This window comes from Arvicanthis niloticus, chromosome 26 (assembly GCF_011762505.2).
Source record: "Arvicanthis niloticus isolate mArvNil1 chromosome 26, mArvNil1.pat.X, whole genome shotgun sequence".
NCBI classification, from domain to species: domain Eukaryota; kingdom Metazoa; phylum Chordata; class Mammalia; order Rodentia; family Muridae; genus Arvicanthis; species Arvicanthis niloticus.
The window spans coordinates 6523230-6542106 of record NC_133434.1 but is presented as its reverse complement, the minus strand read 5'-3'; the positions used below and the strand labels follow the sequence as shown (position 1 = coordinate 6542106).

At 45.5% G+C, this 18877-nt stretch overlaps 2 protein-coding genes across 3 annotated transcripts in view; one reads left to right on the top strand and one right to left on the bottom strand.

The window, feature by feature from the left end:
- Positions 1–913: 913 nt before the first annotated feature.
- Tbrg1 (transforming growth factor beta regulator 1) lies at positions 914–8845 on the top strand. Its single transcript, XM_076924681.1, has 9 exons — positions 914–1188; positions 2974–3044; positions 3634–3854; positions 4734–4870; positions 5150–5296; positions 6561–6658; positions 6922–7032; positions 7831–7973; positions 8497–8845. The coding sequence occupies exons 1-9, from the start codon at positions 1042–1044 to the stop codon at positions 8640–8642; spliced, it is 1221 nt and encodes a 406-aa protein (XP_076780796.1). The 5' UTR covers positions 914–1041; the 3' UTR covers positions 8643–8845.
- Positions 8846–10230: 1385 nt separating this feature from the next.
- The window catches only part of Siae (sialic acid acetylesterase), a 35736-nt gene continuing 27089 nt past the window's right edge, over positions 10231–18877 (bottom strand). For both annotated transcript variants that reach the window (XM_076924679.1, XM_076924680.1), the window contains 3 exons: positions 15899–16056; positions 13754–13949; positions 10231–12202 (listed from right to left, as the gene is read on the bottom strand). In XM_076924679.1, the coding sequence (XP_076780794.1) occupies positions 11927–12202; positions 13754–13949; positions 15899–16056 (630 nt within the window). In that variant the 3' untranslated portion in view covers positions 10231–11926. The remainder of the gene's footprint in view (positions 12203–13753; positions 13950–15898; positions 16057–18877) is intronic.

Here is an 18877-nt window from a genome sequence, read left to right as displayed (position 1 = left end):
TTTTGAGAATTTAACAGTAATTATTTTTGTATCAGTACACTAGTTTGGAAATGCCAGCCATCTCATTATTTACTTTGTTTTGAGAGAAAGAAAACAACAACAAAAAAAAAAAAACAACAACAACTGTGACCAAGAGGCTCAGTTAACTGGTTTGTGACACTACAGCAAGAATTATAAGCTTGCTGTCCAGTCTAGGGCAATCTTGTACCTTAAAGATTTGTCTGTCCTTCAGCTGACCTTAGTTATAAAGATTAAACTATTAAAAATAGGGGGGTATAGCCAGGGAATGGTGTGACATTCGCCTGATCCCACACTCGGGAGGCAGAGGCAGGAGGAACTCTGGGAGTTAGAAGTCACACAGGTCTATGGCGCAAGTTCCAGGATAGCCCGGGCTACACCGAGAAACCCTGCCTCGAAAAACCAAAAAATAAATAAATAAATAGGAGGTATGTGTTCTTGAAACACTCTTGGTTTCATTTCAAAACCACTGGACGCCGATCTTGTGCTACCATTTTATTAAAACTGTTTGCTAACTAGATGCCAAGCTTGGGGGGGGGGGGCGATCAAGGTCTTGTTTTTCTATCTCCGAAGTTGACAGCCTAAGAACCACTTGCGCGACTGCATCCACGGGAAGCTGAGTTCCCGCATTTCGTATTTAAGTCTTGCTAAAACCCCAGGCAGGCCTGCTCAGAGCAACCGAGGAAAGCAGCCGTGGACGCGCACTCCCCCGAGGGCACCGAGACCTGGATAAGGACTTTGGCCTCTTCCCTACTTAGCAGCTGACCAGGCCGGGTAGGACCGGTTCTTTCCGGCTCCAGCTCCCTGCAGCCCTGAACCACACCCTTGCTCCCAGCCCACCGCTAAGCCCGAACCACCGCAACTTCCAAACCCGGAAGTTACACGTGGCCGTGCTTTTGCGCAACTTCCGGCGGGTCTTCCCTGGGAACTCGACTCGGGAGTGCGGAGGATCGCCGTCTGCTTCTGCCTCGGCTCCATCCCCCCCACTCCGCGGCCCGAAGCCCCCTGAGCAGGAGCCGGATCATGAGCGTGTTGAGCGGCCTGGCCTCCGAGCCGCGCACCCCGCTATCCAGCAAGGCCAGGATGAAAAGGCTCCCGAGGAAGAGCCAGAACGAGAAGTACCGGCTCAAGTACCTGCGGCTGCGCAGAGCAGCCAAGGCCACGGTGTTTGTGAGTCTGGGTTTGGCCGCTCCCTTCCTTGGGACTGTTTGCCCCACCTCGGCTCCTTCAGAGATAGAGGATCCGTGCAGCGCTCGGGATATTAGACTCATATCCTTGCATACCTTCTTCCTCTAAATCCTGTCTACTCTAAAAATGAGGGCTGAAAACTGCTCCGCCAGTAAACTTTACTCATTACCTCTTTGCTACGTTTCCTTTTCCGAGAGAAGCTAAGTAGTGTCTTTTAAGGCGAGCACAGGGAAGGATGATTTGCCCTGATACCCGATTCCAGTTTATTATTTAATCTACACAGCCTGTTTCCCAAGTACACCCAAGCCCTAACGCCATGGCTGACGCTTTCGTAAACAGGCACCTCAGTCTTTCAAAATTATCCCGATCGTAGCTCCCTTTGACGAGGCTTCTAGGTGTTTCTGCCTTCCCTCCACCCGAAACTGAAAATGGAACCCACAGGAGGAAGCAGACTAACCTCCTGCTGCCGAGGTGTACAGCCACTTCCTGCTTCACTTGGAGGGATTTAGGATTTGATGTATGAACTTCTTACCAGCCAAGAAACATCAGGGTCTAATAAATCTGGTAATAACCTATTATCAGATAATAGAATAACTATTCTAGCTTAACCGGAGTCACCTCAATGCTTGGAAATAGGTATGCATGCGGTTCAAATACCCTCACATCTGAACCAGTAGTTTAACACTAACTTCTACACAATTTCAGTTAAACATTGGGTCTTTGTAGATATATCAGGAAAAGTTTTGACTTTAGTCAATTTGTTGTTCCTAAAACATTTAACACTTGTTTACGGGTCGGGGAAAATACGGGTAAATCAAGAAGTCAACACCTTATTTACTGTTCTCTGTTGTCACCTCATGTCAGAGCCACCTGATGCTTAAACTCAACACTTAAGGATGTTGGTTTCGTTAAGTTCCCGAAAATCTTATGAAACCAAAGGATGGTCTGAACACGGATTTAAGGTTCCACCTGTCAAACACCCAAATAGGCATTTCCCTTCAGGATTGGTTTCAAGATAGACCGAGTCACCAGTAAAGAATAATGCTTGGGTGTGTGCGAATAAATATGATTAATTAAGAAATTTACACACAAAACTTCTTTTCATCCTCCCCCCCCCCCCCCGCCCCCCTCTCTCTAAGGAATCGTTCTGTAAGACACTCTGGGTCAGATTGTCTTTGCAAGGTCAAAGATAGTGTGTGGATAGTCCTTAGAATTCTGTAGTGGGAAACAAAAAAAGAATTTTGTGGTGGTATGGATTAAGTCCAAGTGGTACATCCTTTCTCTGCCAAAGGCCACAGTAATTGGAGTGACCACACCCTTTGATTTGCCCAAAGGATGCAGGTCCTGGTGTGTACCATGTTGTTCTGGCCTAAGCTAGAAGACTGCACTTCTTCATCCAAAGGTGTCCCTGCCTGTAGTCGAACCCAAACACTTCACCCTACAGATTTTTTTTTTTGTTTAGCAGAGATTTCTTTCTCTTTACGACTATTAATATATGTGTACCACCTAGCACATGTAGAAGTTATCAGATAACCGTCGTTCATTCTTGTTCCAATACAGGTTCTGGGGCACAAACTCAAGTTGTGCTTGCATAGCAGGGGCCTCGCGGGCAGAGTAGAGCGTCACCACTTCCCTCTTAAACGCTGCAGCACAGAGGGTTCTTTCAGTCTGAGATCTAGATCTTGTCGCCAGAAAAGAGCCTCGATTTTTAAATTCGTTTTTTGTGATTTTAGCTCTTTTTTTTTTTTTTTTTTTTCTTCCTTGAAGGAAAATGCTTCTATCTGTGATGAGATTGCTCGTCTTGAGGAAAAATTTCTTAAAGCAAAAGAAGAGAGAAGGTGAGCCAGCTTCATTTTGCTGTTGCTGTTGTTATCATCATCATTATTATTGGTGCTGGTGATGGGTGTGGATGAATATTATTATTAGGGTGACTGATTTTTTTTTTCTTCCTCTGGATTCGTTCACATTGCAAAGCCCCTTGATCGCTTGAAGCAATACAGAGGAACTCTGAACCTGTGTGGTATTTCCCACCCAAATAACTTCCCAGTTATGAAAACATAGGGATTTGAAAAAAAAAAAGTTTCTCATTCTACAAATATTCCGTCAGTTCTTCCCTATGCAAACTACAGTGGGTATATGGATACCTCTGATTCTATTCATATGAATACCCTTCAGACACCTCAGGCCTTCCACCATGAAGGAAGAAGATCCCTGCAGGTGCAAGCGAAGCTCCAGCCATTATCTTGGTTTCTTCAAGTATTGATTATCCCATAGGGCTTCATTGCCTCCAGCCTCCAATAAGAACCTTATTGTTTGAGTGTTATAATCTTTGCACATAAGTCTGTAATGGCCAGTACTTAGGTAAAATATTGAGTCGAGAGAAAAACAGAACTTCATGCCTGTCCTCCCATCCCTCTCCAACCTCAGATACTTGCTGAAGAAACTCCTCCAGATTCATGCCCTGACTGAAGGGGAACCACAGGCTGCCGCTCCTTCCCACAGCGCCAGTTTGCCCCTGGCTTATGGTGCCGCCGGCTCTGCAGGAACTGTCCAGGGAGCTGGGCCCAGCAGTGGGGCCGAGGAGCCATTTGCGAAGAAATCCAAGAAGGAGAAGAAAGAAAAGGGCAAAGAGAGCGGCAAACTGGAAGGTATCTTAAGACGATGGTGTAACGATCGCCTCAGCGGCTCTACCAACCGCAGAGACCTGGTAGAGCTAGCTGGTCCTGACTGGGTAACAAGTGGCCACTTGTGTTGCCTAGCATTCCCTGAAGTCCCTTGAGCAGCAAGTGTCTTGCTGGAGCTGCTTTGGAGAGAGTCTGATGAGACCTGACAGATGAGGATGAGCAGGCTGAGGCCTCTGCGCCCTCGTCTTGTGCCCCCGCTCTCTGGGCTGCATCCACTTCAGCCTTTCCTATGGGGCAGGGAAATGGGCAAGGCAGCCTTCTGAACACACTGCTAGCTCAGGAGCTCCTGCTCGTACAGCTGACGAGCACTTACAAGTGGAAGATTTTTAGGCATCACATTAACACTGGTTTGTAAGGCAAGTTAGATACTTGGGCTTCGGGAAAAGGCCCATATGGCGGTTCCTTGAATACAGATGGCACCTCACCTACAGCGAGCATCTCAACTTAATGGTTTTTCTCACCTTTACAATGTTATAAAAGCAGGGTGCATTCAGTAAAAATTGGACTTTGGGTTTTGTTCTTTTCTTAGGACAGTGATACACAGTGTAATATTAGTAATATTAGCTAGTGGCATGAAGCCACAGCTCCCAGACAGACCCACATCCATGGGGACACTTGGCATTCTGTACTGTACTCTGTTGCCATGACATTTGCTAAGTTAGGTATATCACATATATTAACATACCATATTTTCAACTTACCTTGGGCTTACGGTATAAAATCCCATCAGAAAGAGCATCCGTATAAATCACCGACTTCCTGCCCTTGCTGTTCATGTATAAATTTCCCCTCCCCTTGGCACTGGAAGGGCCCTAAGTGGTTGACCCCAGATTTTTGTTTCAGTTCTGAAGAAAACATCCAAGAAAAAGAAAATGGAGGGAGGGGCTCGCAAGCTGGAACGGCCCATTGCCCTGGATCCTTCAGGACAGCCTGTGTTCCCCATCGGACTAGGGGGCCTGACAGTGTATAGTCTGGGGGAGGTGAGTGAGACCAGCACGTGGCCAGGCTAATGAGAACCATGGAGTGGGGTTGAGCCTTCCCTGTTCCCACTGGCAGCACCCCCTTGTTGATCCATACCAACTCCAGAAAATGTCCCATCCCTACCAGACGAGGTCCGTTTTCTCTGCTCACAGCCAATGCCTTCCCTGTTGATGTGTGTCACTTTTTGTCAGCCCGAAAGTGACTCTAAAGGTGACCATAGTACACTGGGCTCTAAAGCCTTAAGTACCCTCAGTTCCAGATTGAGGACTCTTTTGTAGATCGTCACCAACCGGCCTGGCTTCCACGATGAGAATGCCATCTATCCTGTGGGCTACTGCAGCACCCGAGTGTATACCAGCATGAAGTGCCCAGACCAGAAGTGTCTGTACACCTGTCAGATCAAGGATGGCGGTGTGCAGCCTCAGGTACTCACTGCCTTGTGATTATTATTTTCCTTTCTTTGTTCTCTTTTCTGTTTTGAGAGCCTCCTTTTTCCTTGGCTTTTTAGCTATGTTGCTGACTCTGACACACTCTTAAGATGCTCTAGTCACCATTTGTACAACACAAAGATGCAGAAAAACACCTGTACTTTTCTGGGTGTTTGAGCTAGGGTACAAATCTGTGTTTAATTCTCTAGGTGTTGTCTTCTCCTTAAACCATAGTATTTCTTTGGCACATAACCGTAACCGTGGGGCTTAGGTTATGCGCGTGTTCATACAGGAAAGATTATTTGGTATATTGTTGCTTCACCTTAAGATACAAGGATCCTCAGGCAAAAACAGCAATTTCAGACTTTCTTGGCTCACTTTCTGATAAAGCTACCCATCAAGAAATCTGAGCTGGAAGCAAGGTAAGGACCTTGGGTAGGAGGAGAGATCCTCCGCTGCCTGTGTGGGATATTGCGTCACTGTTGGAGCTCTGGCGGGTGGAGCTGGTGACCGACATCATCTCAGCCACACAGCAGTGCTCCACAGAAAGCAAGCTGATAGCAAAACTTAGCATTGTCCAGTGCACCATGTTTCCAGCATCTGTAAGTACAGTGCGTATCCAATCAGGGTCTCAGAATTTTAAGGAAAATTCACAACTCTTAGTTTCTTCTTAGGGACAAAAAAGTAAAACTGAACTAAAGTAAAATGATAATAATGTTCTTAAGTCACCAAATGAGATTCTGTTCTTAAGTATTAATACGATTTATGATAAAAGTTCAGCTTGGTTCCCCCCCACACACACACACACACACGGAGTAACAGTTTACTAATATACAGTATTGGCAAAGATAAAGAAAAACAAATGCATTGCTGTTTGTAAGTTGGTGAAGTGTCCTTTGGCCCAGAGCATTTCTAAGTACTCTTGTGTTTCCCAGAGAAAAAGAGGCTAACAGAACAGTGTGTCTCATTCCTTTAAAGTACCATTTGCATCTGGACTTAGGGCTGTGAGTGGAAAGAATGATACAGAGCAAGGTCAGTGCTGACCGCTGGCCAGCAGTCAAAGGAGATGTAGAGAACCAGAAGTCCTGGAAAGTCTCTTTGCGTTTGGGTTTTTACAGCATCATCAGGAAGGCCTGTGCCCAGCTCCTAGCAGGCTGTGCTGCAGCTTCAGCTCTGGAGACTGGGAATCTATAGGAGTCGATGTGACTCTGCTTCTCCTCCCTTGCAAACTGACCTGATCGTTCCTCTGTCTTCACTTCAGTTTGAAATTGTTCCTGAAGACGACCCCCAGAACAGCATCGTTGGCTCCTCTGCCGATGCCTGTTACGAAGAACTGCTCAGGGCCATCAGTGCCACAACGTAAGTTGGCCACCAGCTTTTCAGGGACACGCTGAAAGGATCAGCCGTTGGTACAATTGAGACCTTTTCTCTCAGTGCCTGGAGATCTGCTTTATAGAAACCTAAGCTGTATCCTTCAGACTCTGTAGTATCTCTCCTCCTGGTAGAACAGGAAAGCCTACGGGTAATGTCTGTTCATGCCCCCATTCCAGTCCTAAGCCTATCTTCATCTCCTCCTAAGCTCTCAAGTTAAAGCTCTCTCTCTCTCTCTCTTTTTTGCATAGGGGGAAACTGATGCCTGATCCACTTTCATGCGGTGCCGACTTCTTTGGGTTTTCTCATCCAACCATACACAACCTGATTCAGAATTGTCCAGAAGCTCAAAACTGTGTCAAGTAAGTATGAGCAAACCTGTTTCATTTTTAGGCCCTCAATTGCCAACCAGCCAGTGCCCAAAACTGGCAGTTACTGCTTCATTGGCATATGCGTTCCTTTGTCAAAGGTGTGCTTGCTTCTTAACCAGTACGCTGCAGGCAGCATTGACCCACTTCCCCATCTAGACAGGTGAGCAGGAGCCACTTATCTGGTGGGCTGCCCGTAGGCTGATTGCTCCTTACCCAGAATGCTTGAGATGAGAAGTGCTCCAGGTGTGGTCTGCTGGTTGTGGGTTTCTAAATACTTTCTATGGTGGCCCAAGCATGGTAGTGCATACCTTAAATTCCCACCTTAAATGCAGAGGCAGTTGGATCTCTGAATTCAGGGCCAGCCTGGTCTTCAGATAAAAATTCCAAGAAATCCAGGTGTACACATTACACATATACCCTGGATATAGTTTTTATACAGTATTTTTAGTGTACTTGCATTTTAACTGTGACCATGATCTGTGAGGTGTAGAATTTCACACCTATTGCTTTTCATAGTTGCTAAGAATGTTTTAGGGGTATTTTGACTTCTTAAGTTAAGGCTGCTCAACTTATGCCATTTTCTGTGTGTCCTGTGGAACACTGTCATCTGTCACCAGAGGCTTGCCTGCTCAAGTTTGCTTGGATTATTTTTCTTAGGTGATGTTTCTTGGGTATATAGCAGAGAAGACCTAATTAAAAATAATAATAATAATAACTCAATCCCTTTGATAGAAAGGATTATTATGGACTAACAAACAGCTGTCAAGAATGATGCCTTTTGGTCTACAGTTACCAGTGGGAGAAATTTGATGCCTGCAAACCCAGGAAGGGGCAGCTCTCTCAGGAACTCCCAGAGAGCGATGCATCTATGAGCCTTGAAGCCTTTCAGACACAGACGTTTGGTGACGACCATGATGGTTCCATTCTGCCAGGTATCTTTGCCTCTCTGTTTTGAAAACAGGCCGTCTTTAGCCACCTGTATCCTCAGCACACATTGCCGGGTAGTGACTGAGCCTGCCATAGACTGGAGTAAGGGAGACCTGAAGCCAGCCTGGAGCCCCCATGTCACTCACGGAACAGGCTGAGAAACTTCAGTGCCTCCTTCCATAGCTTAAGTGAGACTGAGTGGAATCTGGGAGGGTTTGACTTAAGGTGAAGTCAGAGGTCAGTGGTGGCTTTGGCCCTACCTGCGGTGTCTGCAGTATCTCTTACAAATGGAAAGTGACCGGGGCTCAGGAATATTCGGGTCATGCAGGATTTGTGTCTATGACAAATCACCACAGCTCTTTGTTTTTCCATTGTTAAAGTAAATAGCTGTTTGCTTATTTTACCAACCAAGGGCAAAACACAGTTGGCTTTTACAAGTGTAAGGAATTAAGAGGTTGTGTATGCATCCCAGCAAAACAGGCCTGAGATTCCCAGACAACAGTTCAGTTAAAGAATCGTTTCTTCCAGGCTCCCTGGACCTGCCTGAGCTTCAGCATGAAGCCTTTGTGTCGTCTTACCAGCCAGAGTTCCTGACACACGAGCCCTTGGTTGACACTGACCTGCAGGACCTGAAGTCTCCATCCCAGTGTAGCCCAATGCAGTCCTCAGATTAAACAGGAAAGGGGTGGAGCCCACTTCCTTCTCCTCATTATGAGTTTTACTAAAACTCACTCTGTGGAAGAAGGAAGCAGCTGAGAAACAGGGAAGAGGGAAGATCCGAGTTTCATCATGGATGTTTCTGTGCTGACCGTGTGCCCCGGGGAAACCTCAGTTGCTTTTGTTTTTAGTAATAAATATATATATCTTGGCAGTTCCACTTACTTGTATCTTCTTGTAGTTGGGATATGATCATTTTTGTTTGGCTCTCCCTGAGATGAACTTAAGTCTTTATAAAGGCACTTAATCTGTTGGGCTGGTATAACATAATACAGTAAACTAGGTAGATTATAAACAGCGAATTTATCTCTCACAGTTTGGGGGCCCAGGAAGTCAAAGTCAAGATGTCTGGTGATAGCTTGGCCCCTGGTTCTCAGATAGCTGTCTTGCTATGACTGTATGGTGGAAGGGAGTTCTTGGGTCCCTTTTATAAGGGAAGTGATTCTATGCAGAGCCATTCTGACCTACTCTCCTCCCTGAGGCTATAACTGTAACATCACAGAGGGGTTAGGATCAACAAATTGAGTCTGTGGCAGCTGCTGATTCATGACGTACACAGGTGCTGAAAATTCAATATGTTTGATTCTGATCCCAGTTAGGACTATCCGGTCATCAGCCTAGCAACCCAGGCCCCAGCTTTCTTGTCAGTATCAGTAGAACAAGTTCTCTGCTTATTCCCAAATTAGGAACTCATATATTTATCTTTTTTGTCAAACTTGGCGCCCTTTTAAAGAGAGAAAGTCTTTACCCGATTCCTTATTAAAGAATGCCCTGTCATCCAGTGTTAGCACACATTCAGATAGGACATATTTGAGGATTGTTCTCTTCCTCCCTATAGACTCATTGTCACTTTAGTTTGACACAATTGGACTTTCTGGACCCTACATGTGCCATTAAAGGGTGGGGGTGGGGTGGGAGGGCTTGTAAAAAATGTCTTTGGAAACAGGTTCTCACTTCTAGTCTCAGCTCGCTTTGAACTCCCAGATCTACCTGCCGTTCTATTGCTTGGATTAAAGGTGTGCAACACCTGTAGGCCTGGCCTACAACAAAACTTTCAGTTGATCCTTTATTCAGGCTGTGTAGTCCAGTGGGCAGGTATTTTTATAAGATAAAAGGAGCTTTAGTAAACTGACACAAACCCACAACAAGTTTGGAGCACCAATCTTCTGCGTCCTCTCCATCTCCAGTCTGGTAGCTGTGCAGCTGTTAACATCCAAGTGATGTTGTGCACAGATGTACAACCCAGGGGATTGTAGCAGGGTCACAGCTTTTGAACCACAAAACCTTAGTCCACAAACTGCATACATTTATGAAGTTCCTGGGTGCAGTGGCCCATGACTTCAATCTGAGTACTTTGGACGTAGAGGAAGCTGAGTTCCTGGCCAGCCTGGCCCACATAGTGAGTTCCAGGACAGTCAGAGCTATGTAGTCTCAGAAAAAAAAAATTAAAAAAAAAAAAAATTAAGGAGTCAACGCCTACATCTTTTCAAAGTAAAATAATTTGAGAAAGTTCACATCCTACTAAAGTAGATCAGATATGGAAAGGTTGCTTTGAACTATAGTATGTATATTATTTACATATGCCACAAGAAAACAGAACAAGCCATGACAAAGTTCAGCACGGCAGTCTCTCCAGTGATGATTCGGGGCCGGTTCTTACCCTCTTGCTAGTCAGTGGTTAATTTTCAAACAGTTAACAATTCTCTCCATTTGGAGAAGCACACAATCCCCACACAAGGTTTTAAACTATTCAACCTCTAAAAATTTGACTCATACATGACTTCATGACACATGTACTACATAACACAAGGTATCTTCTGTATGTGTCCATTATTGTGTGTGAAAAGACCTTGGGCTTGCGGTTCTTCACTACTCTGGTTTATCGTGACTAACACCAGGGCTTGGCATGACAGGCAGGTAGATTTTTGTTTTTCTGGGGAACTGATGGTTACTAGATTTGTGTTCTCAGGGGGACAGACACAGAGCGAGAGCATTAGACAGTAAATGCAGGCTAGAAATCCTCAGAGGTCAAAGTCCCCTCTGCAGAATATTTTGGTTTTGGTTTCTTTCTTTGTTTTTAACCAAATAAACTCCTGACGGATCTCTCTTGCTGTTTCTAGTGGCCCCAGAGCCCCAGAGCCCCAGAGAATGGTGGGAAATCCTCACTGCTGCAGTTCTCACTTTCTTACATCAGAGAACAAAAGAGCCGTGCATAGGTGACAGTCAGACTCCTTCCCCATGCCTCAAGGGCACGGTGTAAATCTGTCCCCAACAACTGACTGGATATGTGGACACATCACTAGTTAGCAATACTTTTATTCCCTGTTTCTTTTTATGTGGGGGTGGGGGAGAGGATCAAGACAGTGTTTCTCTAGGTAACTGGCTGTCCTAGAACTCATCCTGCAGACCAGCTCACCCCCGCCTCCTGAGTGCTGGGATCAGTATGTGCCACCACGCTGGACTTATTTCCAATTTCTAATAGGTGCACTTTTCAGAGTTGGCGGCTGTCTTTAACCAAACAGTAAACTGCAGCACGACCTTTGGCTCGCCTGCACTGTTGCTCTAGACTCGTATCCTGTAACTTTGCGTTCAGCCTGACTTCTTCCTTCTGTGGGGATTAGCCTGAGTTGAACTTTTACCTCAGGGACCTAAGACTTACATTTAAGGATGTTATTTGCCCCAAGCGCATCTACTTCCTGCCCCTGATTTCCCCACCCTTTGCCTGAGAACCTGCCGTGGGCCCTCTCTTCCTTAGGGCCACTCCTTAGCACTTGCCAGTATGCAGATTCCCTTTGAGTAAGTCTTAGGCTGAAAACAGTTTTGGAGACCCTAATGCAGATGCAAATACATGGTCTGTCTAAGGTGACCTGAAAGACTTGTCGTGGTGTAGTGAGGTTTGTTAGAGAAATATTTCAGCTCCACAGAAGGAAACATGGAAACTTCCACAGCTGTTTTCAGGGGGTTGTAAAGAAAACACAAAGCACCAGCCTCTAACAGCCTTTAAAGTCTCTTGCTGGTCTAAGAGTCCACAATTCTGAAAGATGGGCAAGAATAGGGCATTTCACTCCCACTCATACCAAAGAAGTGAACGCTAGCAAGGTCCAGTGATAGAGTTCAGAATTAGACCAGCACAGCAGCCTAGGCTAACTCGGGGACAGAGGCGAGCATTTCAAATGTCTGCCAGCCAGTGCTTATGTCAGAATGCAGGAGCAGTCATCATTTGAAGTCCTGCATACCCAATCTAAAGGACTTGCGCTCGTTTAGAAGAGCGATCACTACTCCAAATGTCCTCAGATACCCTCTGTGGAATGTGAGCAACAAAGGGAGGAGCTGGCAAGATCCCGCTGGCGTGGTAAACAGCACATTGCTTATATTCACAGGGCCATGTGGTCCAGGCATAGCGAACAGCAACCACAGTGCCAAGACAAGCATCAAGACCCAAGATCAGGGTCTGGGTGGAGAAGGTGTCCATCGGAGCTGGAAGCCATGTGCACTGATAGTCACTGCAACAGGAGATCTAATAAGAAAAACAAAGGCCAAGCAAGTTAGACAGTACCAAAAATCTGGAAACTGCTCTTTCGGATATTCCAGAGAGGGGAGAAAGACCAGTTTCCTAATTAGAGTAGAACCTGTACCAACTGTGGGTCTAGTTGACAGAGCCACAAGTTAATAATAAATGTTGATGTAGGCTGAAGATAGCGCTTGGAAGAGCACATGCCTAGCATGTATAAGGTCCTGGGTTTGATCCCAGCACCAAAAAGGAATTGTTATGTTCAAGTGGCTAAATAATTAAAATCAATTAAATCAAATACTAACTTATGGAAGGAGACAAGGAAAGATAGTGAAGTATTCAGAGATGGGACTCCTGAACATTTCTCTAGTGGTCCCTCCCTCTAGACAGCAAAGCCAGCAGAAACACATGAGGTAGGAGCCCAGCTGTGGTCCTCTACCACTCCCAGAGGGGGTGGGTACTCAGTAAGGGAAGGACACAAAGCAGCCATGGCCACTGAACTCTTAGAGTTAGAAAGCAAGCAATCCAGAGAAGACACATTATCCAGATCACAAAGACTAAATTCTGTCCTAACCTCAACTGTGGCCCAGGGCCAGGTAAAAGAACCATCAGCTAACAAAGGAGAGAGTATAGTAAATAGACCCTTCTTGACGGTCTCTAAATTCACCTTAAGCCTATGTAGAAGGAACCAGAGGACAGACACTGACCAGGCGTCTGGGTTGTGTGAACTCCTCAGCCCTAAACGCCTGCATGAAGATTGTCTGTCACTATTGTGGCATCTGCTAGTGTCCTCTTTCCACACATCATCTAGCCTGGTGGCCTCAGGTTTCCCAAAGACACTCCCATTTAGGAATGTCTCTACCTTCAACTATAAAAGATTCTAACTCATCTCTTTAAAAAATGGCCCCAGAACCAGAGTCGTGATCCCTGCTGGATAGTGGCAGAAAACAGACTTACTACATTAACTATACTAATCACCAAACTTAAGATTTTCAAAGGAGATGCTAAACTCTTAAGAATCTCTGGGTTTGGACTGGAGAAATGGCTCAGAGGTTAAGAGCACTGTCTGTTCTTCCTGAGGTTCTGAGTTCAATTCCCAGCAACTACATGGTGGCTCACAACCATCTATAAATGAGATCTTCTGGCCTGCAGGATACATGAACGCTGTATATATAATAAATAAATCTTTAAAAGAATGTTCTTTAAGAATTTCTGGTGCAACAAAAGAGACAACCAAGGTTTAGGAGATTAGAGCAATGATAGTTTAACAGATAAAGTATGAATGAATGAGGCCATTCTCTGTACCAAGGTGGCTGCCCAGAGAAAGGAAATAGAAAAGGAATATAGTTTATTAGGGGTTAATAATAAATAAAACAATAATTTTCCCATCCTTGGTTGCACTGTCAAACTTGTGTGCAAACAAATGATCGGTAGCTGTGCATTTGGCCCTCGGAGATGAGCTTACCACCACCCCAGCCAACCAGCTTCTCACTGAAGTGACTGAAAGAGCCTCAGTACCACAGAGATGAACCCTTCTTTTCCCCCTGCTATTCTCACCTCAAATGTCTGGTTATCTTGCCTTCGCACCTGGATTTCCCGGTCATACGTGAGGTTGAGCAGGCCACTGTGAGCCAAGAGTTCTATCTTCTCAGGTAGTGGTCCTTGAAAGGTCAAATTCTTCTCACCATATGCCACAGCTCGAGCACCCAAGTGCAGGCGGTAGGCCACAGTCTGTTTGTCTCGAGGGTGGATGCTACAGGGTAAAAAAACAAGTGGATGGTGGCTCTGAGCTAACAACAACCACAAAGGAGAGCATCCGGGGCACTCAAGGACAGAATAAGTAATTTGTCAAAGATGTACTTATTTGTATGTGTATCAGAGTTCTTCCTACATGTATGTCTGTGCAGCACACACATATGTGGTGGCCAAGAGAGGGTGTCAGATCTCCTGGAAGTAGAGAGACAGACAGTTAGAAGCCACCATCCAAGTTCTGGGAACCAAGCTGAGAGCCTCTGGAACAATGGCAAATGTTCCTAGCCACTGAGACATCTCTCCAGCCCCTAAAATCTTTCATTTATTTTTTTTTTTTAAGGAGGAGGGGGAGGAAGGAGAGGAAAGAATTTCTGGGTGTGGTGGCACATGCCTGTAATCACAGCACTTGTGAGGCAGAGGCAGAAAGATCACAAGTTCAAGGCCAGTCTGGTCAACACAGTGGGACCCTGTCTCAAAATGCTAAAGGAAAAAGGGGGTTGGGGTGTGGGGGGTGCAAAAAAAAAGAAGAGGAAGGAGGAGAAAGAAAAGAGGAAACAAAGGATGAAGTTGGCTGAGATCAATGATCAGTGGCTAGTGACCCTAAGAACGGTAGTAAGTGCTAAACAGATGAAGCTCTGGCCTTCCGTGGGTCTAGAACCTTACAGCAACAGAGGGCTAGACGGAAAAAGCGCCAGAAGGACGGAGTATAAGGGCGTGGACTGGACTGTTAGGCATACTGTGTATGCCATCTCTGATGGGATGTTCTTCATTTGGGTCTGTCTGTCTTTATTTGTTCAATAAATATTATCAAGCTCCTTTAATAATCTAATGGTAATGTATGAGGCTCCCTTTCACATTTGAAATCTTGCATCCTACAGCAGTGTTCATTGGAACAGACAACAAAAATGCCACCCTTCCTGAGTCCAGGTTATAATCCCATGACCTACTACTGGAGGTGCTTATATTCAGAAGCTTAGCTTAGTGATGCATTAACTTATATTCATGTTTAGCTTAGTGATGCAGCATAAGCAAGTGACTCGTGTGGCATGCTGGCTAGTTTTATGTTGTCTTGACTCTTTCCTTTTAGAAAAGAGAACCTCAATTGGGAAAATGCTCCTACCAGATTGGCCTGTGGGAAAGCCAGTAATGAATTTTCTTGGTTAATGATAAATGTGGGAGGGCCCAACCCATTGTGGGCGGAGCCACCCCTGGGCTGGTAGCCCTGGGTTCTATAAAAAAAATCGTAAGCAAGCCATGGGGCGCAAACCATTAAGCAGCAAGTTCCTCCATGGACTCTGCATCAGCTTCTGCCCCTAGGCTCCTGTCCTGCCTAAGTTTCCGCCCTAACTCCCTTTGATGATGGAGTGTGTGATGTAGAACTGTATGCTGGGGCTGGAGAGACAGACAGCTCAGCCATTCAAGGCTGGGCTCACACCAAAAATATAAGAACTGTATGCTGAAATAAACTCTTCCTTTTCCAAGTAGCTTTTGGTCATGGTGTTTTGTAACAACATAGAAACCTTCACTAATATATGTAGCTTCTGGATGACAGCATTTATTTGCCAATATAAGACTTGGAAGTTATGAAAGAAGGAAGATAAACTCGGAGACTTGGAGACTCGCTTCTTAGTGTTGGAACTCGGGCTTGAACTAGGAGCTAATGAGCTACTGACCTGCTTTGATGGAGTGTAAACATGACTGGTTTTGTTGTATCAAAGCTCTAAGGGAAGTGCAAAGGGGGCTTTGTTTGGTTGACTGGTCAGAGTTCCTGTGAGGAGGGATGGGGTAGGAGAGTTATGCTTTGATTTGGGTTATTGCAGCATATCCCAGCATAGATGACACCTAAGCTCCAACCCATAGTCTAATCCATCCCATTACAAGTGAACATCGTAGGGAAAGACTCCAGGCAAGAGCATTCACAGGTAACCCGAAGCTGAAGAGCAACCATACCTCCCAAAAGGTGAGTCTCTATCACAGAGATCCATAGCGACAGCCATGAAAGTATTGGGCATCTTCAGGTTGGGGACAAAACCAAAGTCTGCTGTTTGATGCCAGCGGATCTCTGGAAATCCAGGATCTGATGAGTTCTTTAACACGTATGAAGACAGCTAAAAAGAAGAAAGATGCTGTCGTTTTTATTGCCTTGGACCCCTGGATGCTTCTCATAGACACTTCGCTTCTGCCTCACTGCGAGTGCAAACATTTATTCAGGTATTTTCTGAGCATCTCACATTATTCAGACTCCAACAACCACATGGCTTTTTACAATGTACTCTGAGGCTTATTTTTTCTCCCACTCAGTCCAGGCTGGCCCTGAGGTTTGCTGAATGTGGCAGGGCTTTTATGCAGCTTCAAATCTTTTCCCAGAGACCTTTGCTTGTGGCTTCATGCTCTTGAAATCATGTATTGACCATGAGAGGGGAAAAAAAATGTCCAGCTACTCTGTCGGAGAAATTGTAATGAGAGGAAACCTTGGACAGCTTGTGGAGATAGCGAGAAATGCCAGCTAAGGGGCCAATCGTGTTCATTCTAGATCCTATAGTCAAATTATGGCCACACAGCCAGGCAGTGGTGGCACATGCCTTTAATCTAGGATTTAGGAGGCAGAGGCAATCAGACCTCTGAGATTGAGGCCAGCCTGGTCTTCAGAGTGAGTTCTGGGATAGCCATGGCTACACAAAGAAAACCAGTCTCAAAAAAAAAAAAAAAAAAAAAAAAAAAAAAAAGACAAGACAAAAGAAGAATTATGGACAAACAAGCAAGTCTCACAACACACAGGGCAGATGAGCCAGCCATGGAATATAAGTAGATTACATTTTAAGGCACTGATCTAGGGTAATTTGCTACAAAGCAATGGGGAACTGATAGATGGGTGTGCAGCAGAGGGCTAGGCACTACAGAGAAGCAAAAAAGTCCGCACTGTACGTGGCAAGTCGCAAAAAGACTCATATTACTCAAGCTCTGGTCTCAAGAGGTCTTCTAATATCCCAGCAAGACCAGACTCCAGTGCACACCTGCCCCACCCCTTCCCTACGGTTGTGAGAGGAAATGCCAGCCACATCCATGGTTGGTTGGACCCTATCTTCACTCCTTATATCCACACCTCTTGAATGTGACTGCAGTTCTTCCTATTATCCACCCACTGATTCTGAGTTCAACCACGGGGCTTGCTTTGGCCTTTTTGGAAGCTGAACATTTAATATGTCTGTGCCTAGCCTGTGCTGGTTCTACTTGTGTCTTATACGTCTGTCAGCCCCAGCAGAGGAAGGTGACTGGGCTAGACTACTCTCTAGACAAGGATGAAAACTGTTGTACTAGCTGGTTTTGTGTGTCAACCTGAGACAAGCTGTCATCTTCAGAGGAAGGAGCCTCGGTTGAGGAAATGCCTCCATGAGATCCAGCTGTAAGGCATTTTCTCAATTAGGGATCAATGGAGGAGGGCCCAGCTCATGGTGGGTGGTGCCATCCCTGGGCCAGTGGCCCTGGGTTCTATGAGAAAACAGGTCGTGCAAGCCAGTAAGCAGCACCCCTCCATAGACTCCGTATCAGTGCCTGTCCTGACTTCCTCCAATGATGGACTATGATCTAGAAGTCTGGAAGTGTAAACCAGATAAACCTTTACCTCACCAACTTGCTTCTTTTTTTTCATGGTGTTTCATCACAGCAATAGAAACCCTAATTAGGACAGCTGTAGAACGGAACTGTCCATCTAAGAAGCCCAGTTCTGCTTCATCTGGAGCTGAGCTCCGACTAAGCCCCAGGGCTCTTAAGGAGCCCTGGCAGGTCTAAACAAGATCACCCAACCCTCAGTTGCTCTGGTATGTAAACTATAACATAAAGATTATTCTGAGCCATGGAATTTGGAAGTGGTTTGTGTCAAAGCAGCTGCGACGGGTGCTTACAAAGCCGTACCGCTCAGCTGGAGGGGCAGATCTGAGCATAACAAAATCAGTTTGTAAGCACATAAAATGGTATGGATAGAAAGCTGAATTGGTGGTACAGCAATTTGAGTATGCATTTCAAATAGACAGCGCTCACTATTGTACATAATACAATACTCATAATGTATTTAGAAATGTTAAAAACAAACAAACAAACAAACAAACAAAAAAAAAAAAAAAAAACAGGCAAAAAACCACACGAGAAGCTATCCAAGGAGCCCTGCTTGGACAAAGAACTGTTTGAGAAGCAATTCTTGAAGAAGAACTGCTGTTTTGAGAGAGGGTGCAGTCTACCTGGGGGTGGGGGTGGGGGTTGTGACAGAAGTGCGAAATTGGAAGGACAGCTGGCCAAGTGTGTGAACTCTGTTGCTGTTTGATTCTGTGAATGGTGGGAGCCACTGAGAATGTCAGTGGCCTTCAGAGCCCTGTGGCTCAGCAGAGAACTTTTAAATGGTCAGCCTTAAAGGAATCTCAGTTCAATGGGTGCCACTGAAACTGCTGACATAGTAAAGGTAAGTTGTAAGGATAGCATGGTGACTGGACAGAGAAACTGACTGCCCCTGAAGCGTTGTGATGTTGTTACCAGGCTTAGAACGTGAATATCCACAGAAATGCACAGATTGAAGAACTGGTCTCCAGTCCGCGGCGCCGGTAAGGAGGTGAAAGAATGTTTAAGAAATGGGGCCTACTAGGAGGAAGTTAGGTCACCGGGAAGTTGATTTCAAGGTGGATACTAAGGTGCCAGTCTCTTTCCCCAACCTCAGGTACCATAAAGTGAAGAGGCTTCTCTGACACATACCCCACAGTGATGACATCACATCACAGTGATGATCTAGTGGGACCAACTAGATGCAGACTACAAGCTGAGCAAAAACAAGCCATTCTCCTGTTTAGTTGACTTGTCTCAGGATCTCATTATGGTGCCAAAAGGCTTAGTGTTGCTAGACACAGACAGACAGACAGATGCAAGCACCCAAGCCAGACCTTT